The sequence below is a fragment of the Electrophorus electricus genome, chromosome 6, assembly GCF_041902795.1.
Source record: "Electrophorus electricus isolate QZ-2024a chromosome 6, ASM4190279v1, whole genome shotgun sequence".
NCBI classification, from domain to species: Eukaryota; Metazoa; Chordata; class Actinopteri; order Gymnotiformes; family Gymnotidae; genus Electrophorus; species Electrophorus electricus.
In genome coordinates this window covers 25,703,156-25,730,565 of record NC_137502.1, presented here as the reverse complement: position 1 = coordinate 25,730,565, position 27,410 = coordinate 25,703,156, and the positions used below count along the sequence as shown (strand labels likewise).

Below are 27,410 nucleotides of genomic sequence, written 5' to 3'. Positions count from 1 at the left end.
ATGTAAAAAAATTTCTCAAAACCTTTGACTTTTCAAAGCGCTTAAATCCTCGGGATGCTCTGTTTGGGAGTCGTACCAATGCCCTACAGCTCTATTACACAGCTCGACCTGGTGAAAGAATCAATTACTACGACTTCACCTCCCTCTACCCTTATGTGAAAAATGTAAAAATGTACCCCATAGATCACTCTGTTATCCTTTATCGTGACTTTGGGTCATTTGAAAACTACTTCGGCATCATCAAGGTTAAGGTTTTACCTCCCAGGGGGTTGTGGGCCCCTGTTCTTCCCTACCGGGTAAAGAATAATCTCTTGTTCCCTTTCTGTAGAACCTGCGCTGAGCAACAACAGCGTAGCTGTGATCATGGGGATGATGAGAGGGCCACGAGAGGTGCTTGGTGCAGTGTGGAGCTGATGACGGCCCTGCAGAAGGGGTACAGAGTGATGAAAGTATTTGAGATTTGGCACTTTCCTAATAGAACAAATGAGCTGTTTTCAGAATACATTAAAATGTTTTTGAAAACCAAACAAGAGAGCTCAGGTTATCCTTCCTGGGTGGTTGATGAAGCCAAAAAAAAAAAGGAGTATGTTCAAAAATATGAGGAGAACGAAGGCGTTAGGCGTTAAGCGTTAAGCTGGAGGAACAGAAAATTTCAGTTAACCCGGCCAAGAGGTCTGTAGCTAAACTCCCGATTAATTCTTTGTTGGGTAAGATGTGTCAAAAACCAGACAGGTCAAACACAGTTTTGATCAGAGATCCTGATGAGTTTTTAGAGTACATGTTCTCCAACCTGTACAATGTAAGTGATTTCTCTTTTCTGAACAGGGAGGTGGCAATGGTGTAGTGGCATCACAAGGACATCAGGTGCTATAAACTGGGGTACGCTAACGTTTTCATAGGTATTTTTACGACCGCATATGCTAGGCTCGAGCTGTCCAATTTGATAGACCGTTTACAAGACCGTTGCTTGTACACAGACATGAATAGCATCATCTTCAAAAGTCATCAAGATGATTGGATACCGCCTTTGGGCAATTGCCTGGGGGGTCTTACAAGTGAGTTGCACTGTGTTGTGATGAGATTGTAGAATTTGTCAGCTCAGGACCTAAAACACATGGGTATAGGACTCCCAAAGGTAAAACAACAATGAAAGCCAAGGGTATCACTTTAAACTATTCAAATGCTAAACTCGTAAACCTGAAATCTCTGACAGAACTGGTTGACGAATGTGTTAAAAATGGTGATCAGACTAGAGTACTTACGACCACCCACAATCAAATCGTGAGAGATAAAAAGGGCTTTCTGTTGAAAAACAAATCACAAATTAAAAGATTCAGGATTGTTTATGATAATCGTGTTTTGTTGCCTGATTTCAGGACTCTGCCGTACGGGTATTAAGAATCTGATTGTATATAGGATTTGTATTTTTTAGTGTTATTGTAAAATGTCTGTAACTCATTGTTTTGATGCTAGAATGCAAGTACCATTTTCATGTATCGTTTGTGGCAGAAATAGCAGAACATTTTTTTTTCATCAAAACATTACTTGAAAATTGTAATGAGACGTTGTCTAAAGTTCCTGATAACATTGTATGGTGTTATACATTTTGGCAACCTCTGTATGATGAGTTGATGAACAAAATAAACATTAATTTTGTGCAAGGAATACCAGAATCTTTGTGTGATGATGAACTGTTTCCCCTCAGCAAGACTAACCTTCCAGTTCTAGATGATTTGATGAATAACTCCAGTAAGAACGAAGAAGTAGAAAAGGCTTTTACAAAATATACTCATCACAGGAACCTGAGTGTATTGTATTTGGTACAGAATCTGTTTTTTCAGGGAAAGACAAGCAGAACTATCAACCTGAATGCAAACTACATGATTTTATTTAAGAACCCCAGAGACAAGTCACAGGTCAGCGTATTGGCTCGTCAGATGTATCCGGGAAATGCCAAATATTTTGTGGAATGTTTTCAAGACGCCACCTCTAGACCTTAAGCATATTTATTTGTAGACTTGAAAGCTCAGACACCAGAAATCCTTCATCTTAGGTCAAGCGCGTTTTCCTGGGAGACCCCTGCGATGTACGTTCCTAAGAAAAAAGCTTTAAATATTGAAAAAAAAAAATGTCTACATGACTACAGTAAAATCTAATGATGCTGAATACCCTTTATCAGTCATCCCCTCGGTAGAGGAAGGTTATATTATGCAAGGCATCAGTGGATCTCATACTTTCCATTTGCAAATTGGCTTTTAATCTACTCCGTGGTAATAGCCCTCTGACGGCTCGTCAGTATAGGCTTTTGAAAAGACATAAAAAGTGGATAAAACTGTTTGCTAATAAAAGAAAGTCTATAGATACAAAGAGAAAAGCTATTAATCAGTCCAGAGGTTTCCTCTTACTCTTGCTTATTGTAGCCGTACCCTTTAGAAGCAGTTTGATAGCATCACGCAAAGATTAAAATGGATACTGCAGAGAAGATGTATTTGGTACCACATCATCAGATAGAAAAACTTAGAAACATCACGTCCAATAAAACAAATTTAAGACAGACTGTGGAAAACGACCTAGACGAAGTGATGCGGCAGATTTGAAATTAAGTCGAACTGAATTCATTTTCAAAAAACTGAATTGAAACTACAATGTACCTAAATGAATTTAATTACTGCTTTCTTCTATTCGGGCAAAAATAAATGTAACCATTTTATTTCAAATCAATGGGTTTGTTTCTCACTGTCTGTTTGTATTTTTGTGTTTGGTGTGCCTGTATAGAAATATCAGACAAAAGCATTGTAGAATGATTTTTTTTAATTGAAGTATAAGATTTTTTTCCTGCAGACATAATACATACTTTTGTTATTCGTGAAAAAAAAGATATATTCATGTGTTTATGAGTGCTGGATTCAGGGCTATTTTTTCATCATATTCTTTCTAATGTTTTTTTCAGGTCTCAACAGCACAACATAACATTTTGGAGCAAATATACACAAAAGGAGACCAAAAGCAGAAGCTAATATGGCAAACACATGCACAGCAACCATGTACTTTCCACGAGTACTCACATAAACAGGGATGAAGGTTATCCACACAGCAAAAAAGATGACCATACTGAAAGTGATACATTTTGCCTCGTTGAAATTATCTGGAAGTTTTCTGGCCAAAAAAGCTGTTAAAAAGCATGTGCAAGCCAAGAGGCCAATGTATCCCAACACACACCAGAATCCTATCTCAGATCCCACATCACACTCTACAATTATAGTAGCACTCAGAAACTGAGTTCTATTAGCAGCAAAGGGAGGCTTGGTCGTTAGCCATATGATGCAAACAAGAGCTTGAATACAAGAGCAGAATATGACACTGAATCTCTGCTTAGCGGGTCCAAACCACTTCATGACATCACTACCAGGAAGAGTGGCCCTGAAAGCCATCAGAACCACAGTGGTTTTAGCCAAGATACAAGCAATGCAGAGCGCAAAGCTGATTCCAAAGGCTGTGTATCTGATCTGACAGCGCCAATCAGTGGGCTTGCCAATGAATGTCAGACCTATCAGAAAGCACACACAAAGGAACAAGAGAAGCATGAAGCTGAGTTCCATATTGTTGCCTCGGATGACAGGGGTATTCCTATACATCACAAACACACAAAGCACTGCCACAGTCAGACAGGCTCCAATAGTCGAAACCACCCAGAGCACTATACCCAGTGGCTCCCAAAAGGACAGGTATTCCAAGACCTTAGGCAAGCATTGATCTCGGGCTTGGTTTGGCCACATCTCCCTTGAGCATCTCAAACAATCATTTGAGTCTGTGAGGAAATGGATAAAAAACGTTGATATAATTCTGTAATGTCCAGATTTTCAGAGGACTGAGAAATGTCAAATAACCTCAGTTCAATACCTGTTTCATTGCTAATCTCTCCCTCAGCGCATGGTATGCAGTCAAAGCAGCATATGGGTTCACCCTTTCGCCTGGCCTTCCTGGAGCCTGGCAAACAACTTTGGCTGCACACTGACACCGGTGCCTAAAAACCACAGCACAGGGAGAGGGGCAGGGACTACATGGACTTCACTCTTGACATACTCAAGTGCATACAACATCCACATGAAATGAACAACCTCAAGCTTTGCAAATATTACACTTTACATATGTTATATATGCAATATGTTGGAAATAAAAGGAAGAAATGGTGAACAAGTTTGATTTAATAAATATTTCCCTGCCCTTGTGAGATTTGTTAAAAGCCTAATGTAAAATAAACAAAAAAAAACAACAAGATTATGCCATTTAAAGATAATGCCTTCTAAGGGAATCACAAATATGTAGTAAAACTGAATAACGAATAGCTGTATAAAAAATGATCTGCTGATGGATGAAATGGCACACACCTTGTTCCCACTGTGCCACATAATCACTGAATCATTTATGACTAGGTTCGTCTCATCCTTCAGTGAGGCATCATAGAAGCCCACTTTCACCAACTGAAGCGAGCCATCACTCGCAACCTGCCAGCTCATCAGGTCATAAGAGGCAATGGGATCCCCATGCTCATCGAAGCTCACATCCTCACCCAGAGTTGTAAAGTTTGCTCGTTTCATGTAGCTCAATAGCTATGGGGGAGAATAAATAGAAATATTAATGAAATGTCACATACAAGGCCTAATCCCTTCTCAAAATAGCTCTGAATGGGGAGTGTGAAAAGTTTAATGAAGGTGTTTTATGATTTAAACTGCACATAACTATTTAATAGTACAAAACCAGACATCCAAAGCACTTGTTATAACATTTTACTTATTGTATAGTACCTACAAATGGATTAAAAGGTTTTTAATTCATCTTTAGTTATGATATAATTAAGAGCACCACACATATTTTTGTATGAGTATTAGTTTTTTTGTGCATTCAATATTCAACATGTAAAGGATAAAACATTTAAATGTACTAGTTCTGTGTGTTCAATATTTATTTTCCAACATGTATAGGATATAACATGTAAATGTCAGGTAGTATTGTGCAGCATACAAATATGGAGGAAAAAAAGATAGATTGGAGTATTTAATATTGAAAACCTTAGAAACAAATTCAAAAATATATACACAAACCTGCCATGGCAGAAGGTACTTTAGGCTCCCACACGTTCCATTATGAAAGGGGCCCTGTCCTGGAACACAGGTGCTCATATCATGCAAGGCATGTGCTATAAGGTACACAGCCTTGTATACATTGTAGGACACTCTAAGCTGTGACACATCTGAATAGAGGGTGTACACATCATCCAGACTTTCCCTCCCAGTGCAGGCAACTCTGTTCAGGGCTTCCTGTCTGTGTATGTGTGTATTTAAGGATCCATTGACACGGCAGTTGAAAGTGTCCTCCCAAAATTCAGATAAAAAATGGGAGGTTTGAATGTTGGAGGTGTTCAGCAATGTGAGGTATCTATATAGGCTCGGGATTTCCCCCTTCCTAATGGCAAAACCCAGTGTCCCCTGTAATAGATCACTAAAATCACCCCACAGGGCATTTGATGTGGCCCAGGCTTCACTGGCGATCCACTGCAGATTCGTGATGTTTTGTCGTCGGCACTCTTGCAGGATGGTCTGCAGCGTTGATTCACTAGAGAAGTTGAGTATGACTGTGGCTGTGGAGTCTCGAATAATGTTCATTAACTCCCTCAGTGCTTCTTTGGAGAGAATGACGGGGTAGAAGTGCACATATGCAGGGCACACATTATACCTGACAGACTCCTTCAGAAACAGCTGAATGGCAAATCGTGCATAGTCTGAATCTGCGCCTATAAGCCCTACCCAGCTCCACTGGAAATAGTGGACTAGCTTTGCTAAAGCTTTAATCTGAAATTCATCACTTGGCATTGTCCGCATAAATGAGGGGAACTCTTTCTTATTGCTCAGACAGGAGCAGGATGCAAAGTAGCTTACCTAAGAGAATATACAAAAAGACAAAACCAACACTATTAGTAAAAAACTCTTTTTCATGCATTGATGCATATAATGAGGTTTTTTCTTTTCACACTAACATCTGATCCCACCCTAATGTATGGGATTCTAACACTCAGTGTGTAAATCAGTAGCCATTAAAACTACACAGCAAATCTGTGCTTCATTAACACGATGGGTTTGGATTTAAAACTTTCATATTACTCTTCATACAAAATTGTCTTACATATCCCAATACTCTGTAGCCTTACCAAAGGTATTTGGAATGAGCCCAGAGTTCTCAGCACAGCCATGGACACACCTGAAGAAGCATCTCCCACTATGACAGGAGATGGCTGCCTGCGCACATCTGCACAGCTTGCTCCTCTTTCTTTCTCTGGCTGCCCATTGACCAGGAGCAGTGATCTCTTCACTGACACGGGTATGTCATCACAGCTGTCATGAATGTGATAGCCCAGAGACAGCTTTGGTAACAGGTCCTGCCTCTGGTTAATCTCTGCCACTGCAAAGGTCATCGTCCTCATCCACCTCAGGGCTCGAGAACTAAAGCTGCATCACATTCAGAAAATATTTGATGCATGAACTCTGTATACATCATATGGAAATGTTTCACAAAGTTTTAGTAACAATAAATGATTGCCATGTTTAAACCAAACCAATAAGTGAATATAACTTGGCACAGAATATATTCTTTTTCATCTGTCACAGTACAAATATTTTACATACTCCTTGTACTCAGTTGCTGCAGGTTTGCTTTGGAAAAATCTCTCTGTTGGAACAGGGCTGTAATGCAGGGGGAAGAGGCCTCCCAGAATAACATCTCCATCCTGGTAGAAACTTTGGCTGCCTTCTTCTCCCTGATAGATGCACTCATTCTTATTTGTGGACAGACACCACATAGGCATGATCAGGAAAAGCCAGAATGTGAGCAGACATGCATGGTGTGCCATAACTGACACAGACTTACAAGACCTAGACAGGCATATATAACTAACATGATGAGCAGGGGATGGTCTTGACTTTTCCCAAAGAAACATGTGAACCAATGACAATGGCAGCTCCTGCTGTCAGCAATTTTATTACACAATCCATCCATTAATAAGATTGTATAAATCTACTTAGAAATAATAGTCATAAACTATTACTTAACTAATAATTTGCACTATTGGAACCATTTTAAAAACTAATTGTTTTTTATCAGACCTTTTTTATCTTTTCTTTTATCAAGTATTGCCCCACTGTACCTCAGTGGACTGACTGTTAAGTATGTACCCACAAGAGCTCTCAGATCTACTGACAATAACATATTAGTCATACCCACTCTCAGATCTACACAGAGCAACGTACTAGTCATACCCACTCTCAGATCTACTGACAGTAATATAGTAGTCATACTTACTACGTGACTAAAGACCAGCAAAGCAGCCTTATATTTATATTTATCTTTATACACACACACACACACACACACACACACACACACACACACACACACACACACACACACACATATATATATATATATATATATATATATATATATATATATATATATATAAATTTTAGTTCATTTTCTATTTAAATCCACTATATCTAACTTTAATTTAATAAATTGTTTTTGTAATATTTTATTTTTATTTTTGGCAAATACCTTGTAATAAGCTTTTTTTATTCTGCTATCTTATGTGGGGCACTTTGAATTACCCTGTGCAAAAAAATGCTATGCAGATAATGTTGCCTTTCCATGAATTTGAAAGCTATCCATCAAAATTATCCAAACAACAAGTGGTTCATTGACATGGCGCCAGGAATCGGGTTTCCTCACTTTTATATGTACTTGATTTTGATTTTGATGGGAAAAATACACTAAGCAAAGCCTACAAAAGCTTTAATGCTTGATAATACTACAAGGCAGGATTTGTTGGTGTATTAAAGAGACAAGGACAGCAATGGATATTCAGGTTGTATGTGCATAGGTGTGTACAAATACTTGTATCTATTTTATTACAACTTTTATTAGAAAACTACAAGCTAGCTAGGCCTACTTTGGCCAACTCTGCTTCACAGAGACCCATCATTTAAGATGCCATAGAATGGAAAACTATTTACCTTTGCATAGTTGAATAAGGAGAGTTCAGTAGGCTACATAGAACTGACATACCCTGAACCTCAAACTCTGGTATAACCTTCTTCAAATGTAAAGAAGCAAAACAGGGTTATAAACCAGACCAATTCCAAAAAATCCTAGACTGTTATGTAACAGTCTTGATTGATTAATATTTATGCCTCTAAAATTTGCACAAACCAGCCCGTATTCTACCCCAGGCAACAGGCTATTACCGTGGATCAGTACAACTTCAAAAGTTCTGCAATTATTATGAACAACAAAATGATGGCAATGGAGTAGCAGCCATGGTTGACATTTGTATTTAACAGGATTGTGGACAATAACTGACAGGTGTTTCTAATGTAAAAGTATCACAGGTAAGCATATAAATATAAAGCTTGTCACTGCAGGGAAACCCTAAAGTGTTCAGTGCAAAGGTACCATATTTGAAAAGTGGCATTGAAAAGTGGAATTTGTTCAATATTCTATTACCCATTCAAGCCGAAATATTGCAACAGCTATGAACAACTTTATATAACCCGTAAACACAAATACCTCCTCAGCCGTTTTAACTTCTAAACTTAAGTATCATTTTAAAGAACCAATTGAAATTAACGATCCTGAATCATGTCGTGAGATGATAAACACACACTGCGGGACCACAGCCAGATATTCCCAAATGTTCTCTAAGGTAACAAAATTAATGTTACTTTGGGGACCATATTAGGACGTTGCTGAAGAGCCTGTTAATGTCAAACTGAACCAAATCTGCTATTAAAAATATAAATAAAATGAAGAATTGGCAATTCAAGATGGAACATATGGACAAATTTCCATACACTAAATATACAATTTTAAATAAATTCTCAACAAAACAACCTCAGCGTAAAGCTGGAGGGAACCCAATATGCACAAGACTTATCAATTACTGAGCAAGATCTTAAAGATAAAATGAAAATTATAAAATCTAAAAAGGACTTCTGGACCTGCTGGAATCCCAAATTAGATGCTAAAATGTATATTTAATTTGGGTATTGTGAAATACTATAGTTTGATTCCGGTTGTGGATTACTTCACTGAAATCTGAAACAATGGATTTATAACTCCAATTTCAAAAACTGTAGATACATTTGACCATAACAATTACCAAGGTGTTTGTGTTAACAGTAATCTGGGAAAGATTCTGGTAAATTCAAGATTTGTAAACTTCATCATTAAGCACAAGGTCTTGACTCAGCGGCAAATTACATTTTTACAAATTTATCACACCATGGATCATATATACACCCTACCCACCCTAATTGAAAAATATGTCACCCAAATAAAAACAAAATATTTGTGTGTCATCATGAGTCAGGAGCGAGGTGCATGTAAGGAACTTCTAAAAATTTTGTTGTTGTTTTTTTCCACTGAAATACATACAAAGACAGGGAGAAAATCTTTGAATAATGGGCTTGGCACAGTCTCTAGACAAGGTGGTTAGGAATCATCGATCCAAAGCTTGGGTATCTGTTGGGATTGAATAGAATGACTTAAATGAGGGACAGGTGTGGGTGATTAAGTGGGTGATGGGACAGGGGAAGTGGATGTGTGCTGTGCTTGGTGGATGTGGCCTGTGAGGGCTGGCTGAGTACTGGCTTGTTTGCATGCCTGATTGGCTTCAAAAAGGCTTTTGATTCTATTTGGCACAAAGAATTGTTCTATACATTTCTAAGTGTTGTAGGGGGTAAAATATATGACCTCATTAAAGCAATACACAGAATATATGTGTAGCATAAAAATTGGTAATAAGTGAACAGATTTCTTCTTTCAGGAGTGAAGAGTTGGACAGGAATACTCTTTAAGCCCAACTCTATTTAACATTTATGAATTGACACAAATATTAGAACAGTCTACAGTTCCTGGTCTCACTTTGCACGTCTCACAGCAGTTTGTGACTTTATCTGTCTCAATATGTGGTGGTCCTGTATAGAAATATCAGACAAAACCATTGTAGAATTATTTTTTTTTTATTGAAGTATAACATTTTTTTTTTTCCTGCAGACATAATACATACTTTTGTTATTTGTGAAACAAGGTATATGAGTTTGTTTGTGAATGCTGAATTCAGGGCTATTTTTTCATCATATTCTTTCTAATGTTTTTTTCAGGTCTCAGCAGCACAACATAACATTTTGGAGTAAATATACATAAAAGGAGACCAAAAGCAGAAGCTAATATGGCAAACACATGCACAGCAACCATGTACTTTCCACGAGTACTCACATAAACAGGGATGAAGGTTATCCACACAGCAAAAAAGATGACCATACTGAAAGTGATAAATTTTGCCTCGTTGAAATTATCTGGAAGTTTTCTGGCCAAAAAAGCTGTTAAAAAGCATGTGCAAGCCAAGAGGCCAATGTATCCCAACACAAACCAGAATCCTATCTCAGATCCCACATCACACTCTACAATTATAGTAGCACTCAGAAACTGAGTTCTATTAGCAGCAAAGGGAGGCTTGATCGTTAGCCATATGATGCAAACAAGAGCTTGAATACAAGAGCAGAATATGACACTGAATCTCTGCTTAGCGGGTCCAAACCACTTCATGACATCACTACCAGGAAGAGTGGCCCTGAAAGCCATCAGAACCACAGTGGTTTTAGCCAAGATACAAGCAATGCAGAGCGCAAAGCTGATTCCAAAGGCTGTGTATCTGATCTGACAGCGCCAATCAGTGGGCTTGCCAATGAATGTCAGACCTATCAGAAAGCACACACAAAGGAACAAGAGAAGCATGAAGCTGAGTTCCATATTGTTGCCTTGGATGACAGGTGTATTCCTATACATCACAAACACACAAAGCACTGCCACAGTCAGACAGGCTCCAATGGTCGAAACCACCCAGAGCACTATACCCAGTGGCTCCCAAAAGGACAGGTATTCCAAGACCTTAGGCAAGCATTGATCTCGGGCTTGGTTTGGCCACATTTCCCTTGAGCATCTCAAACAATCATTTGAGTCTGTGAGGAAATGGATAAAAAAACGTTGATATAATTCTGTAATGTCCAGATTTTCAGAGGACTGAGAAATGTCAAATAACCTCAGTTCAATACCTGTTTCATTGCTAATCTCTCCCTCAGCGCATGGTATGCAGTCAAAGCAGCATATGGGTTCACCCTTTCGCCTGGCCTTCCTGGAGCCTGGCAAACAACTTTGGCTGCACACTGACACCGGTGCCTAAAAACCACAGCACAGGGAGAGGGGCAGGGACTACATGGACTTCACTCTTGACATACTCAAGTGCATACAACATCCACATGAAATGAACAACCTCAAGCTTTGCAAATATTACACTTTACATATGTTATATATGCAATATGTTGGAAATAAAAGGAAGAAATGGTGAACAAGTTTGATTTAATAAATATTTCCCTGCCCTTGTGAGATTTGTTAAAAGCCTAATGTAAAATAAACAAAAAAAAACAACAAGATTATGCCATTTAAAGATAATGCCTTCTAAGGGAATCACAAATATGTAGTAAAACTGAATAACGAATAGCTGTATAAAAAATGATCTGCTGATGGATGAAATGGCACACACCTTGTTCCCACTGTGCCACATAATCACTGAATCATTTATGACTAGGTTCGTCTCATCCTTCAGTGAGGCATCATAGAAGCCCACTTTCACCAACTGAAGCGAGCCATCACTCGCAACCTGCCAGCTCATCAGGTCATAAGAGGCAATGGGATCCCCATGCTCATCGAAGCTCACATCCTCACCCAGAGTTGTAAAGTTTGCTCGTTTCATGTAGCTCAATAGCTATGGGGGAGAATAAATAGAAATATTAATGAAATGTCACATACAAGGCCTAATCCCTTCTCAAAATAGCTCTGAATGGGGAGTGTGAAAAGTTTAATGAAGGTGTTTTATGATTTAAACTGCACATAACTATTTAATAGTACAAAACCAGACATCCAAAGCACTTGTTATAACATTTTACTTATTGTATAGTACCTACAAATGGATTAAAAGGTTTTTAATTCATCTTTAGTTATGATATAATTAAGAGCACCACACATATTTTTGTATGAGTATTAGTTTTTTTGTGCATTCAATATTCAACATGTAAAGGATAAAACATTTAAATGTACTAGTTCTGTGTGTTCAATATTTATTTTCCAACATGTATAGGATATAACATGTAAATGTCAGGTAGTATTGTGCAGCATACAAATATGGAGGAAAAAAAGATAGATTGGAGTATTTAATATTGAAAACCTTAGAAACAAATTCAAAAATATATACACAAACCTGCCATGGCAGAAGGTACTTTAGGCTCCCACACGTTCCATTATGAAAGGGGCCCTGTCCTGGAACACAGGTGCTCATATCATGCAAGGCATGTGCTATAAGGTACACAGCCTTGTATACATTGTAGGACACTCTAAGCTGTGACACATCTGAATAGAGGGTGTACACATCATCCAGACTTTCCCTCCCAGTGCAGGCAACTCTGTTCAGGGCTTCCTGTCTGTGTATGTGTGTATTTAAGGATCCATTGACACGGCAGTTGAAAGTGTCCTCCCAAAATTCAGATAAAAAATGGGAGGTTTGAATGTTGGAGGTGTTCAGCAATGTGAGGTATCTATATAGGCTCGGGATTTCCCCCTTCCTAATGGCAAAACCCAGTGTCCCCTGTAATAGATCACTAAAATCACCCCACAGGGCATTTGATGTGGCCCAGGCTTCACTGGCGATCCACTGCAGATGTGTGATGTTTTGTCGTCGGCACTCTTGCAGGATGGTCTGCAGCGTTGATTCTCTAGAGAAGTTGAGTATGACTGTGGCTGTGGAGTCTCGAATAATGTTCATTAACTCCCTCAGTGCTTCTTTGGAGAGAATGACAGGGTAGAAGTGCACATATGCAGGGCACACATTATACCTGACAGACTCCTTCAGAAACAGCTGAATAGCAAATCGTGCATAATCTAAATCCACACCTATGAGCCCCACCCAGCTCCACTGGAAATAGTGGACTAGCTTTGCTAAAGCTTTAATCTGAAATTCATCACTTGGCATCGTCCGCATAAATGAGGGAAACTCTTTCTTATTGCTCAGACAGGAGCAGGATGCGAAGTAGCTTACCTAAGAGAATATACAAAAAGACAAAACCAACACTGTTAGTAAAACACTCTGTTTCATATATTGATGTATATAATGAGCTTTTATCTTTTCACACTAACATCTGATCCCACCCTAACCAACACTTTTAGTAATACACACTCTTTCATATATACTGACAAATATAAATGTTATTGCTATTTACACTGTCCATGGACAGCTGATCCCACCCTAAAAATTATTTTAAAAAACAAAACACAAGAGGAAAAATTGTCAGCAAAGAAAAGCCACCTCAGTACAAGTAAAACACAAAACAAGAGTGGACAAGAATGTTACTGATGAAGAATGGCATTACAAACTGTTCAGCCTTCACAGCAAAATCACCAGTAATAAAATAAATACTCAGTGTGTAAATCAGTGGCTAGCTTAACCACACAGCAAATCTTTGTGTCATTAACACAATAACTTTTAATTTAAAACTGATATTACTTTTAATAAAAAATTTCTTACATATCCCAATACTCTGTAGCCTTACCAAAGGTATTTGGAATGAGCCCAGAGTTCTCAGCACAGCCATGGACACACCTGAAGAAGCATCTCCCACTATGACAGGAGACGGCTGCCTGCGCACATCTGCACAGCTTGCTCCTCTTTCTTTCTCTGGCTGGCCATTGACCAGGAGCAGTGATCTCTTCACTGACACGGGTATGTCATCACAGCTGTCATGAATGTGATAGCCCAGAGACAGCTTTGGTAACAGGTCCTGCCTCTGGTTAATCTCTGCCACTGCAAAGGTCATCGTCCTCATCCACCTCAGGGCTCGAGAACTAAAGCTGCATCACATTCAGAAAATATTTGATGCATGAACTCTGTATACATCATATGGAAATGTTTCACAAAGTTTTAGTAACAATAAATGATTGTCATGTTTAAACCAAACCAATAAGTGAATATAATTTGGCACGTTTCATCTGTCACAGTACAAAACATTCACATACTCTTTGTATTCAACTGCTGCAGGTTTGCTTTGGAAAGCTCTCTCTGTTGCAACAGGGCTGGAGTGCAGGGGAAACAGACCTCCCAGAATAACATCTCCATCCTGGTAGAAACCTTGGGTGCCTTCTTCTCCCTGATAGATGCACTCATTCTTGTTTGTGGACAGACACCACATAGGCATGATCAGGAAAAGCCAGAATGTGAGCAGACATGCATGGTGTGCCATAATTGACACAGATTTACAAGCCCTAGACAGGCATATATAACTAACATGGTCAGCAGGGGATGGTCTTGACTTTTCCCAAAGAAACACGTTCACCAATGACAATGGAGGTTCCTGCTGTCAGCGATTTTATAACATAATCCATCCACTATGATTGTATGAATCTAACCAGCTTTTGCTGCCCATGCCTACCTATTAAAACTTACCTATTATAAATAATAGCCACAAACTCTTATTGAAGTATTAACTTGCCCTTCTGGAAACTTTGCCCTTAAGAAAACTAGTTTTCTGTGAATTCTGTAATCTATCAACTGTTCATCTCTATTACAGATCTTAATGAAATAATTTCAGGTAATTAGTGGAATTTCTTTTCAACAGCCTTATGAGCCTATATCTATCTATCTATCTATCTATCTATCTATCTATCTATCTATCTATCTATCTATCTATCTATCTATCTATCTATCTATCTATCTATCTATCTATCTATCTATCTATCTATCTATCTATCTATCTTTCTATCTATTTCTATAATTATATAAAGTAACTGGATGATTGTGAAAATAATCAAATTAGAAAAAAACATCATATGAAATCACAGTAATAAGATTTATTTGCTAAATCTGAATTTGATTCAGAATTGATTTTAGGATGTTCTTAATGGCCTTCAAATGTCGTCATGGTATTCTCCTACTGTACCACAGTGGGTTGACTGTTATGTATGTACCCAAAAGAGCTCTCAGATCTACTGACAGTAACATGCTAGTTTTACCCAGTCTCAGATCTACTGACAGTAATATAGTAGTCAAACTCACTACATGAATAAAGACAAGCAAAGCAGCCTTTTCTTAACATGAGGCTTGAGCGCTTGACAATCTTGGCACATTCAAGAGGAGGGTCAAAGCCTACCTGCTCAAAACCTAACTGAAGACTTCTGCACTTTATTTCCTAAAATTCTATATTTTATTTGTATATTCATTTATTCTGTTTAAATCTTCTGTTGTTCTTTGCTTTATATTTTATGCTTTATGTTTATATTTTTTTAACTTAATTTATATGATTCGGTTTTATTTCTATTGTTTTATCTTAGTGCCTTGAATTTGATTTTATTGATATTGTATTCTTTTGTAAAGCACTTTGTAAACCTTGTTTAAAAGTGCTATGTACACATATATAATTGCATCTAAATATATATAATCACTTTCAGACATTATATACATATATTTGCTCATTATGTATCCTACATCTTAGACTAACAATTTTGGAGGTCAGGGGTAGTCTTTCATCACCTGACTAAGAGATATAATGAGATGCATGGTGTCTATCCTATATAAAACCAGGACAGTTCTATCTTTGTGTAAAGTTGGCAGTACAATGATTTATCTCTTCCTTCCTGTGTTCCTCCTCCCCTGCAGAGGTGTACCTTTTCCACCGACATGTTCATCACAGGGAGACTTTGATCAGCCTGCATTCATGGCTCATGGAGACATCACAATCGGAGGAATTTTCCCTTTGCATTACAGAGTGGAACTACCAGCAACAGATTATACAAGCAAACCTTTGGCAGCACAGTGTCAAGGGTGAGGTCATCTAATATCCTTTCAATATAACACTGAACTTGTTTTTTAGGTTTTGTTTGTTTGTTTATTTTAACATTATCGTCCATCACTAAGTAATGATTATTTTTTACTAATTAAACAGGCATCAGTCTCTAATATAATAAAAGTAATAAAAAAAAAAACATTTATGCTGTCAATAAAGATTGAAATATTATTCTTTATATTGGCTAGGTTCGACGCCAGGGCACTTCGCTGGGCTCTGGCCATGAGGCTTGCTGTAGATGAGATTAACAACAGTGTAGACCTGCTACCCCACCATACGCTGGGCTACAGGATCTTTGACTCCTGTGCCACTCCAGTCACAGCTCAGAGGGCAGTGCTGGCTGTACTGAATGACCTGAATGTGGCTCAGAATTTGATGTGTTCTGGTGGGGAACCTGTACTTGCCATAGTTGGAGAATCTGGTTCTTCACAATCCATTGTTGTCTCTAGAACACTGCAGCCTTTCAGAATACCTATGGTAAAAAATATTTTCATCAGATGGTTTTTGCTTTTGCATTGTCCATTGGTTCAGTTATGAATGTAGTTTTTAATTTTGATTATTTCAATTATACACATATATAAAGATCTTTGTTAATAGTTGTATTCTTTTACCTTAAATATTTATCTTTATTTAAAGGATGTTTTTTGTTTGTTTGTTTTTTTACAGATAAGCTACTTTTCAACCTGCTCCTGTCTAAGTGATCGAAAACAATTCCCAACATTTTTCAGAGTAGTCCCAAGCGATGACTACCAGGTAAAAGCCATTGCTCAGCTCTTGAAGAGATTTGGCTGGACATGGATTGGCGTGGTCACTGAAGACCATGATTATGGTAGATTTGCTTTGCAAGGCCTGAAACAAGAGATAGAAAACACTGATATTTGTCTGGCCTATCACAAAATGATTCCTAAAGATTTCAAGCAAGATCAAGTCCTTGAAATTCTGAATGTGATGAGAAAGTCTACTGCAAGGGTGGTGGTTGTGTTTTCCGGTGAAGGGGAATTTTACCCTTTCTTAAAAGAATTCATGACTCAAAACATCACAGGAATCCAGTGGGTTGCCAGTGAAGCTTGGGTCACTGCCTCAATATTAGCAGAAACATATCCATTCTTAACTGGCACAATTGGATTTGCTATTCGCCAAGGCCATGTGCCAGGGCTGCAAGAGTATCTGATGATGGTAAACCCCCAGAAATACCCTTCCAACCCCCTGGTGCAGGAGCTGTGGGGGGCTCTGTATGGTTGCTCCCCCTCCCCTTCTAATGGTGGCACCCAGTTGCCCCTCTGTACGGGACAGGAGACGCTCCGCAAACAACACTCGGCCTACATGAACACCTCCAGTACTCGTGTCACTTACAATGTATATAAAGCAGTGTATGCCATTGCTCATTCCCTTCAGAGTTTCTTTCAGTGTGTACCAGGAAGTGGGCCTTTTAATAGTTCTTCATGTGGAGACATCAATGATATCTATCCATGGCAGGTAAAATATATTTTTTAAATCATTAACAAATTTAACTGATTCTTGGTCATAATTAAACAATATTACAAAATGGTAAAATCCTATTGTGTTTCTTAAATGTGATTCATCACTCAGTAAATTACAAATGACTAATTAATATTGAGTAGAACACAATCTTGCATGTGTGTATAAACATATTTACATAGACTTGTATTGAGTCGTGATGAAAAAAATAAAGTCATCTTTTTTTTTTTTGTAACCCCTCCTTTGGCATTAAAGCTGCAACATTACCTTCAGGAGGTTTCTTTTTTGGTCTCTGGTGAACACGTGAACTTTGACACCAGGGGAGACTCAGTTCCATCTTATGATCTTATAAACTGGCAGAGACAGAAAAATGGAGACATCAGCTTTATCAAAGTGGGTCTTTATGATGGAGCGAGGGATTCTGGGAAAGAACTGGTCATCCAGGATCAGGCAATCATGTGGCTTGGCAATCAGAGCAAGGCAAGGTGCTCAGACAGTGACCTGTGTTAGAGTGCCAACTGTTGATTAACAAACATAAACATATATTCAAAAAACATATATACTTACAGTGTCACTAGGAGGAAAAAAAACCTAACAATTTTGTAATAAGAAAGTCTTATTGAACTTGCTTGTTTAAGTAAGATTTCTTAAAATGCAACAAATATAAAAAAAATGTCTTTTCTTTTAACTGGTTCACATGGTTATGAAATACAACTGTACTTCTTTTGTTTGTGAAAAGCATGTTTGGTGGCTCATTAGTCCCATAATTACATTGCTATCCCATACCTTTGCTGCTCAACTGAATGTCAAATGTAGCTATTTTATTAGCTATTCAGTCAATTATTTGTCTTTTATATTTGTGAAAACAGGTGCCAGTATCCATTTGCAGTGACAGCTGCACTCTGGGATTTAGGAAGGCTGTCCGTAATGGGGAGCCTCTGTGCTGCTTTGACTGTGTACCATGTGACAGTGGCAAAATTAGCAATCAGACAGGTAAGGAAAACATGAGAAGTATAATTTATGTTTTCTCTGTTAGACATTTAAAAATAGCAATTCAAAAATTATAAAATTAAAATGACTGACAATTAGTTGTAATACATCATGTTGATAAAATGATAAAATTCTTCTAGTCTGAGTCTTTCACTTCAAGGTGAGATATTTTTCTTGTATTTTGACTTCAAAGATTCAGTAGACTGTATGGAGTGTCCTGAAGATTACTGGTCTAATGCTAATGGAACAACATGCATTCCTAAGATTGTTGAGTTCCTCTCCCAGAGGGATACAATGGGAGTTATCCTGATGGTGATAGCCATAGTAGGGTCTTGTCTTACGACCGCTGTCCTGGCAATATTCTTGCACTATCGAGGAACTCCCATAGTACGCATCAATAACTCAGAGCTGAGCTTCTTCATCCTGTTCTCCTTGACTCTGTGTTTTCTGTGTGCATTGATCTTTATTGGGGAGCCCACATCTTGGTCCTGCATGTTGCGCCACACGACTTTCAGCATCACCTTCTCCCTCTGTATCTCCTGCATCCTGGGCAAAACCTTAGTGGTCCTGGCTGCCTTCACAGCCACGCAGCCTGGAAACAATGTGATGAAATGGCTCGGGCCTGTGCAGCAGAGGATCATCATCTTTAGCTGCACACTGGTACAAATGCTGATCTGTGCTGCATGGCTCATAGCCTCCCCACCGTTCCCTTACAGAAACACACAGTATCAGCATTCCAAGATCATTCTAGACTGCAGTGTGGGATCAGACCTGGCTTTCTGGTGTGTCCTTGGCTACATTGGCCTCTTGGCGACTGTGTGTTTTGTTTTGGCCTTCCTGGCACGCAAACTACCTGGAAATTTTAATGAGGCTAAGTATATCACCTTTAGCATGCTGATATTTTGTGCTGTTTGGCTAGCCTTTGTTCCTGCCTACGTCAGCTCACCTGGTAAATTTACTACAGCCGTTGAAATATTTGCTATTTTAGCATCCAGTTTTGGCCTGCTTTTGTGTCTGTTTGCTCCAAAATGTTATATTATTTTACTCAAACCAGAAAAGAACACTAAACAGCATCTAACAGGGAAGACAACAAAATAATTTCTCTTTATTATATATTATTTCCTTCTTAATTCTTAAATAATTTGCTAATGTATTAATACCTTCAATTATGCTAAATTCTGATGATTTTGCATTACCTTAAAAGTTATTCTCTATAACTATACAATTATATGTACTATAAATCTGACGAGGGCGACATTGAGGAAGCGAGAGATGAAGTTGAACTAGCATGTTCTTTATTATCTATAATCCTTGAAGTAGTGATGACAAGTCTAGGTAGTCTCCAAGATCAGAGCAGTGTTACACCAACAGACGATCGTGGTTCTGTCCGCTAATGGACAGTGCTGTCTCTCCAAAACTGTAGGAGTATAAATAGTGTGTATGGTTAACGAGCAGTAGGTGTCTCCTGTCAGAAGGCAGGGGATTGCGAGCAGGGAAGGCAAGTGGTATGGTCCTGGTCTGGAGGAGGCATGTTCCTCCCCATAGGGGACCAGTCTACCATGACAATAAAAGGAAAGGCTAAATTTGACTCTAGATGTGCATTATGAGTAATTAACTTATTATCATATGTTGTTCTAGAACCAATATTTATTTACTCAGAATGCTGCTGTGGGACTTTTAACTAGGACAAAAAGAACAAAGTAAATAAGTCAATTTCTAAAATCTCTACTCTGGATTCCAGTTAGTTACAGAACTGATTTTAAAGGATTTACTAAATTTTAATTTAATTGCTTTTAAAGCACTACTAGTCTATTAGTGAAAGCATTAGGCGAAGAATACTTTTCTGATATTTTTGATATTTTGTAGACCCCAGCATTCAAGAACTTAACATTTACCAAACCAGGCATTTTTTACCCATAGTACCTATAGTAACTATAAACAATCATGTGCCTCTGTAATAATGCATCATCTTTAGCTTGCTTCTCAAATATATAATCATATTCAGTTTAATACTTTAATACAGTCATGTTTGATAAAATAAATACGTTTCTGACCCATAAAGACCCACTAGGATTATAAGCGTGGCTGATGTCATGTGACTGTGATATATAATGAAATGGAGGGCAGTCTAGTATAAAGCAGGTTCCCTGCCCTCTCTGCACTCACTGGAGAAAGCGTGGGTATCTGTCAGTGAGGATGACTCTTGTGCTCCTGTGGCTCCTGAGTCTGCCTCTCCCTGCCCTCAGCGAAGCTTTGGATCTTCAGTGCACCCTGCAGAATGTCTTTAACCCAGGCTTCATGGCTGATGGACATTTCGTCATTGGGGGTATTTTTCCCCTGCATTACAACCAGGAAATGCCAGACCTGAACTGCACCTACAAACCAGGCCCAGTGAAGTGCAATGGGTGAGAATACTAAAACTGCAGAAAAGCAAGTGCATTTAAATGTAATGAAGTATTCCAGGGGCACAGGTTAAGGTGTACGTTAATAGCCCTTTTTCTGGGCTTTAATTAATTAAGCCCATTCTGGGACTTCCTTTTCAGCCTGAAATTAATTAATTGTGTGTTATGAAATAATGCCTTAAAGAGTAAAGTTTATTAATATACAAGATTCTGGAGAATATAAATAATTGTGTGTTAAGAAATGAGCCCTGAATATGTAAAGATATGGAGATACTTAAGAATGCACGGTTTGGTATTGAGCCACTTACTCTCATAATGGGGTTGTGCATTTGTATATTTGTGAATGTTTGGTCTTTCCATATGCAGGTTTGATCCCAGAGCTTTCCGCTGGGCTCTGGCCATGAAGCTTGCTGTGGAGGAGATTAATAACAGTAGCAAGCTGTTACCTGGCCATACCCTGGGCTATAAAATATTTGACTCCTGTGCATACCCTTTGACAGGGCAAAGGGCAACTTTGGCTGTTCTAAATGGGCGAAATGAAGCAGACATGCCGATGTGTTCTGGTGCTGGCCCGATGGTGGCCATTATCGGTGAATCAGGTTCCGCTCAGTCTATTGTTTTATCCAGAATTTTGCGACCTTTCATGATTCCAATGGTAAGTATTGCCTGTCAGACCATGGTTAAGACAAGGATGTTTCACTGCTGCATTCCTGTCAGATGATTCACATATCCTAGAGCACCTTACTTAATTGATTCTGTGTGTGTGTTAGTGTGTATGGAAGAGTTTGTTACTTGCATTCATGTATGTGAATGACATGAATAGACATGGTAAAATATTAAATATAACTAAGTGTAAATTAATAAGTTCTGTACTTTTTGGTGTGTTATCTCCATTTTAGATCAGCTACTTCTCATCCTGTGCCTGTCTCAGTGACAGACGTGAATTCCCCACGTTCTTCAGGACCATCCCCAGTGATGCATACCAGGTTAAAGCTATCGCCAAGCTGCTGCTACACTTCAACTGGACATGGGTGGGTGTGGTGCGGGGGGACCACGCTTATGGGCACTTTGCCCTGCAGGGACTACTAAAGGAGTTGGACGGCACAAGTGTTTGCATAGCCTACCAGGAGATGATCCCCCTGCTGTACAATACCCGTAGAGCACTAGAAATCATTCATGTCATTAACAGCTCCAGTGCACGGGTGGTGGTAGTGTTCTCAGCTGAGGGGGAGCTGACACCCTTCCTGAGGGACTGTATGGAGCAGAATCTCACTGGAATCCAGTGGGTCGCCAGCGAGGCTTGGGTGACAGCCTCAGTGTTCACTGAAAGCAAATACTACCCCTTGCTAGGAGGAACCATCGGGTTTGGGATACGACAAGGCCACATCCCAGGGCTGCAAGAGTATCTGATGATGGTGAACCCCCAGAAGTACCCCTCCAACCCCCTGGTGCAGGAGCTGTGGGGGGCCCTGTATGGTTGCTCCCCCTCCCCCTCCAGCAGTTCCAGTGGTGGCACTCAACTGCCCTTTTGCACGGGGCAGGAGACACTCCACAAGCAACACTCTGCCTACATGAACACCTCCAATACTCGCATTACTTACAATGTCTACAAAGGTGTGTATGCTATCGCTCATTCCCTCCACAACCTCATGTCCTGCAAGCCTGGAAATGGCCCATTTATTAACTCCACATGTACGGATGTCACTAAAGTCTACCCATGGCAGGTGACTGTTATATCCCGTATTCTTACACTAAATAATATCAATAATAATAATTGTTATAAGCTGTTACAAAAAGTTGTACAATGTGTACATTTGATCCTATGTGTGATTTTATAGCTTCAACACTACCTCCAAGAGGTCTCATTCACCATTTCAGGAGAGAGGGTCAACTTTGACATGAAAGGCGACTCAATCCCATCATACGACCTGATTAACTGGCAGAAGGGCACGGCAGGCAATATTGAGCTAGTTAAAGCGGGCATGTATGATGAGGCTCAGGAGGCTGGGAGTGAACTGGTCGTTTATGACACGGCTCTTGCGTGGCCTGGAGACCAGAGTGAGGCAAGCGGCACTCAGAATGTAGTTCAATACATGAGATATCATCTTTTGAAGTTCTGTAGGGTCAAGTGGAGGTAAGTTGGGTAAATGCATGCAGTCCTCAGACTGGATCAGGCTATTCTGTGTGAGAAGCCAGAGACACATCTTCAAGTGTTGCACACTTTTACTTTTTACTGTCACCATTATTACTGATTCTGGGAGGCACTCCGATATATGGCACATTTCATGATCCAAAATGCTGCTCATAATGCTTTTTTGTCATGATAATAAATATATACATTAGAAGCAAAAGTAAATATGACATTTTTATTTATATCCTATTGTTCACAAAAAATTACAATTACCTGTAATTTTGGGTCTTATAGGTAGATCTTAGATAGGTAGATCTTTTCTGACCTCTGACTGTTGTGTTTTTGGGAAACAGGTGCCAGTATCCGTTTGCAGTGACAGCTGCACTCCAGGATTTAGGAAGGCTGTCCGTAATGGGGAGCCTCTGTGCTGCTTTGACTGTGTACCATGTGACAGTGGCAAAATTAGCAATCAGACAGGTCAGTGGCTATAGTCAAATTTAAAATATTACATTTTTCTGACCTATATTTAATCCTATTTTTATTGTTTATTTTTAAAAGATTCAATAGATTGCATGGCCTGTCCTGATGACTACTGGTCCAATGTTGATGGAACAGCATGTATCCCTAAGGTTGTTGAGTTCCTTTCCCATGATGCAATGGGGGTAATACTGACAGTAATTGCTGTGGTAGGGGCTTGTGTCACTTTATCTGTATTTACAGTCTTTCTGTACCACAGAAATACTCCCATAGTACGCATCAATAACTCAGAGCTGAGCTTCTTTGTCCTGTTCTCCTTGACTCTGTGTTTTCTGTGTGCATTGATCTTTATTGGGGAGCCCACATCCTGGTCCTGCATGTTGCGCCACACGACTTTCAGCATCACCTTCTCCCTCTGTATCTCCTGCATCCTGGGCAAAACCTTAGTGGTCCTGGCTGCCTTCACAGCCACGCAGCCTGGAAACAATGTGATGAAATGGCTCAGGCCTGTGCAGCAGAGGATCATCATCTTTAGCTGCACACTGGTACAAATGCTGATCTGTGCTGCATGGCTCATAGCCTCCCCACCGTTCCCTTACAGAAACACACAGTATCAGCATTCCAAGATCATTCTAGACTGCAGTGTGGGATCAGACCTGGCTTTCTGGTGTGTCCTTGGCTACATTGGCCTCTTGGCGACTGTGTGTTTTGTTTTGGCCTTCCTGGCACGCAAACTACCTGGAAATTTTAATGAGGCTAAGTATATCACCTTTAGCATGCTGATATTTTGTGCTGTTTGGCTAGCCTTTGTTCCTGCCTACGTCAGCTCACCTGGTAAATTTACTACAGCCGTTGAAATATTTGCTATTTTAGCATCCAGTTTTGGCCTGCTTTTGTGCCTATTTGCTCCAAAATGTTATATTATTTTATTAAAACCTGAGAAAAACACCAAACAGCATTTAATGGGCAAATAAAAATGATCAATTATAGAATACAGAATTATTTTTGGATGATTTGTTTTCTCTGTCAAATGCAGTAATCTATGTAACTAGTTTCAATGCAAAGTAATAAACTTTGTAATTCCTGATTCTCTTTCCCAAGCATCTAGATGACACGTGTGATTTCATACAATTACAGCAATCGTAATTATAAAAATATGAATATATGTACTTAGTATACTGTGTGCTTGCCAAACTATGTTCTCAGAAAGTAAGAGGGTAGAAACACAGATTTTGTTGTTTTTTCCTCAGTACTCCAGAACACTGGATTTGAACAAAGCTACAATCAAGTGAGGCTAAAGTATAAGAATGTCCATCTAAAAGCAAGAGTTTTTACATCTCTACTGAATTCCCTATTTTGCTATTTTATATTATTTAGGAGCATATCTAATTTGTCTTTACATTGTCATATTGAAAGGATATTTGGAAATTGGATTGACTGTGCTTTGGGTCTTGTTTAATGTTAAATACTTGATGACAGATTCTTTGCCTTCAGTTACTACCTGAAGTCTGTGACCTGTAGCAGATCCCTGTCATGAAGTTATTTCAAGTGCTTGGTCACTTTTCAGCCTTAGCTTCAGGCAAAGACTTTATAGTCTCTTCGTATAGAATGTCTCTGGTTGAAGTCAGACCGTAGACTGTATATATAAAGTACGGTACATCACACCGACTCCCACTGTGCATTTTTGAAGACACCAAGATGGCGTATTTACTGTACATGAAGCATCTTAAACACAGGTTCCATATTCAATACTTCGAGGTGAGATATTTAATAATTGCCTATTATTTTTCTGTTAGCTATTTACAGGATATCACTTACATTATTTAATTTAATGTGACATGATGAACAATAGTTTAATACTCAACCCAAAGTAAGGTGCTTCAGCGACATTTCAACTAAAAAGGGTACCTAATCATTGAATGGCCAATCTTCAAGGATGATCACATTTTATCTCTTTTGCATCTGCTCATAACATCTCATCACACCCTCTGGTGGATGGCCTGTAAAACATTCAGAACACACAAACAGCACAACCACAATGACATAGACTGTAACATTGACACATAACCTGACAATGAGACTACCATACCAGCTCAACATCTATAACCAGGCTACTGCCATGGCAGTGTTAACAATGTGTTGAGAGTCTCTTTCCTGACTATTATACAGATAAATTGTCCTGTGGTTAGGAACTGACTGATGCATAAAGAGGGGAAGGGTAGCTGACAGACAGTACTCTTGTAAAGAAAGTGTAGGCACAAGGTAGGTATATATAACAAGGAGGAAAACTAGACACAAGGAAAAACAGTGATCAAGAGGAGCGGTCTATGTGGAACTAGAATGCTCCGTATATACTAGCACAGAACCCATGAAAGAGAATATATTTACTGCATGGGTCCCAGGCACAAGTACTTGTAGGGCAACATCAAAAGAAAGACAGACAGCAACGGATAAGTCCTTCTGGAAACACCAGAAACCTGTGCTAACTCAGGAACTTACTTGGAAGGACAGCAAGGAAAAATACAGAGTGGGAAAAAGGAAAAGAACCAGAGCATATCCTCAGGCAATTAATTGTTTGAGTTGATCAGGCCTCTAGAATGGTACTCTTTTACCTACCAAGCATATTACTGTAGGCTGGGCAATGGCAATATTATTGAGGACTTCAGGTGGCAGAATGTTCCCTGGCTGCAACAGGCTGTAGTCCTCCATAACTGCAGGTGGCACTGTTGGCATTTGTAGTTGTAGTGACACTCTGGGACGAAAAGCAACGGGAAAAAGGTTGATGTCTGTGACACTGAGACTTCAGGAACAAAAGGTGTCACTGTCACATTGGAGGGACATCATAAAGAGAAGGATGTGCTACATGCTGTTGCTCCCATGATCAAGATCATTGGAAGAGCAAAGCCCACAGTTGGTCACTTATTAGCATAGCCAAAACTGAACTAAATGGTGTGTGACATGGGAACACTTTAAGTAACTGGGTATTCCACTTTATTACAGGATTTTGGAGATGCAGCGCAAGATCTTTGGTTAACATGGAGGAAAAGGAGGAAAGGAAGTAAAAAAGAAGGAGGTGTTGAGACCTTAAAAGCAGAAACATTAATCACTCATAACCTGAATTACAGAGTGTGGAGAGAGAAGACTGGCCTGTAACTTGCTCAAACCCCTTCTAGCACAATTTCTCCTGAACTATACCAAACACTAGAAGCCATGGAGTCAGATGGGTGTTAGTCCAGAACCTGGTGATGAGAGAAGCTTTGGCCAGAGACAGTGCAGCAAAAGAGATCCCAGTCAGACTGGCAGAGGAGGTAGCTTGGAGGCATGAAGCCAACATGGGTGCAGGAGACACTGAAGCTGCAAAGCCTTGAGAAGCACAGGAGGCCATAGCAGGAGAGACCTGGGAAACATCCAGTGGAGAGGTGACTATGGAGGCCATTGGACTGTAGAGTCCATTGGCACAGTTGCGTTCACACAATCAGACTCAGACATTGTGATAATGTGTCATCCCACACACTGGCCAAAAATACTAACATGCAAATTAGGTAGGCCTAGTTCATTTTCATTTACAAACTTTGTTACTTTATTATTTGCTGTGTAACAAACAGTTGCTAAGATACAGCTAGCATTAGGCTGCATTTATAATTATCTCTGAATTATTCCAGATAAATGTTGTCATAAGTGCATTTGGGGGTACATATACATAAACGTAAACCTATCCACTGCCCTAATTAACTCATTTTCTTCTTCATGACAGCATAGCAGCAGTCAGACACTAACTCATTGTTTTTTGTTGTTGTTGTTTTTTACTTCACTGCTAGTAACATAGATGCTAGTTTATTGGTTTATTATCATCATGAAAGACAGCAACACCATGGGCTGCATAAACAGCGTAACACTACTGTGATTCCAACTGCAGATAAACTCTCCTGTGAATTC

At 39.2% G+C, this 27,410-nt stretch overlaps 4 protein-coding genes across 4 annotated transcripts; 2 read left to right on the top strand and 2 right to left on the bottom strand.

Annotated features, from left to right (window-relative positions):
* Positions 1-2,862: 2,862 nt before the first annotated feature.
* LOC113569247 (extracellular calcium-sensing receptor-like) lies at positions 2,863-6,904 on the bottom strand. Its single transcript, XM_035525596.2, has 6 exons — positions 6,681-6,904; positions 6,206-6,503; positions 5,103-5,936; positions 4,389-4,610; positions 3,901-4,024; positions 2,863-3,808 (listed from the first exon to the last, which is right to left on the bottom strand). Exons 1-6 carry the CDS (start codon positions 6,902-6,904, stop codon positions 2,913-2,915), a joined length of 2,598 nt encoding a protein of 865 aa, XP_035381489.1. The 3' UTR covers positions 2,863-2,912.
* Positions 6,905-10,112: 3,208 nt separating this feature from the next.
* On the bottom strand, positions 10,113-14,396 carry LOC118241257 (extracellular calcium-sensing receptor-like). Its single transcript, XM_035525646.2, has 6 exons — positions 14,173-14,396; positions 13,710-14,007; positions 12,365-13,198; positions 11,651-11,872; positions 11,163-11,286; positions 10,113-11,069 (listed from the first exon to the last, which is right to left on the bottom strand). Exons 1-6 carry the CDS (start codon positions 14,394-14,396, stop codon positions 10,174-10,176), a joined length of 2,598 nt encoding a protein of 865 aa, XP_035381539.1. The 3' UTR covers positions 10,113-10,173.
* A 1,371-nt stretch (positions 14,397-15,767) lies between these two features.
* On the top strand, positions 15,768-19,562 carry LOC113589743 (extracellular calcium-sensing receptor). Its single transcript, XM_027029533.3, has 6 exons — positions 15,768-15,973; positions 16,184-16,472; positions 16,662-17,471; positions 17,730-17,954; positions 18,344-18,467; positions 18,658-19,562. The coding sequence occupies exons 1-6, from the start codon at positions 15,768-15,770 to the stop codon at positions 19,560-19,562; spliced, it is 2,559 nt and encodes an 852-aa protein (XP_026885334.3).
* Positions 19,563-20,660: 1,098 nt separating this feature from the next.
* Positions 20,661-24,519, top strand: olfcv3 (olfactory receptor C family, v3). The gene is made up of 6 exons (XM_035525569.2): positions 20,661-20,869; positions 21,233-21,521; positions 21,766-22,590; positions 22,705-22,929; positions 23,351-23,474; positions 23,556-24,519. Exons 1-6 carry the CDS (start codon positions 20,661-20,663, stop codon positions 24,446-24,448), a joined length of 2,565 nt encoding a protein of 854 aa, XP_035381462.1. The 3' UTR covers positions 24,449-24,519.
* The last annotated feature ends 2,891 nt before the right edge of the window (positions 24,520-27,410 follow it).

Coding starts and splice junctions, on each gene's coding strand:
- LOC113589743 (XM_027029533.3), top strand. CDS start 15,768: ATGATTTATCTCTTCCTTCCTGTGTTCCTCCTCCCCTGCAGAGGTGTA. Junction 15,974..16,183: donor TTGGCAGCACAGTGTCAAGG/GTGAGGTCATCT, acceptor TATATTGGCTAG/GTTCGACGCCAGGGCACTTC. Junction 17,472..17,729: donor ATGATATCTATCCATGGCAG/GTAAAATATATT, acceptor TTGGCATTAAAG/CTGCAACATTACCTTCAGGA.
- LOC113569247 (XM_035525596.2), bottom strand. CDS start 6,904: ATGGCACACCATGCATGTCTGCTCACATTCTGGCTTTTCCTGATCATG. Junction 6,504..6,680: donor GCAGCAACTGAGTACAAGGA/GTATGTAAAATA, acceptor AATGTGATGCAG/CTTTAGTTCTCGAGCCCTGA. Junction 5,937..6,205: donor GCTCATTCCAAATACCTTTG/GTAAGGCTACAG, acceptor ATATTCTCTTAG/GTAAGCTACTTTGCATCCTG.
- LOC118241257 (XM_035525646.2), bottom strand. CDS start 14,396: ATGGCACACCATGCATGTCTGCTCACATTCTGGCTTTTCCTGATCATG. Junction 11,873..12,364: donor AGTACCTTCTGCCATGGCAG/GTTTGTGTATAT, acceptor TCTCCCCCATAG/CTATTGAGCTACATGAAACG. Junction 11,287..11,650: donor TGTGGCACAGTGGGAACAAG/GTGTGTGCCATT, acceptor TGTGGTTTTTAG/GCACCGGTGTCAGTGTGCAG.
- olfcv3 (XM_035525569.2), top strand. CDS start 20,661: ATGACTCTTGTGCTCCTGTGGCTCCTGAGTCTGCCTCTCCCTGCCCTC. Junction 21,522..21,765: donor GACCTTTCATGATTCCAATG/GTAAGTATTGCC, acceptor TCTCCATTTTAG/ATCAGCTACTTCTCATCCTG. Junction 22,591..22,704: donor CTAAAGTCTACCCATGGCAG/GTGACTGTTATA, acceptor GTGATTTTATAG/CTTCAACACTACCTCCAAGA.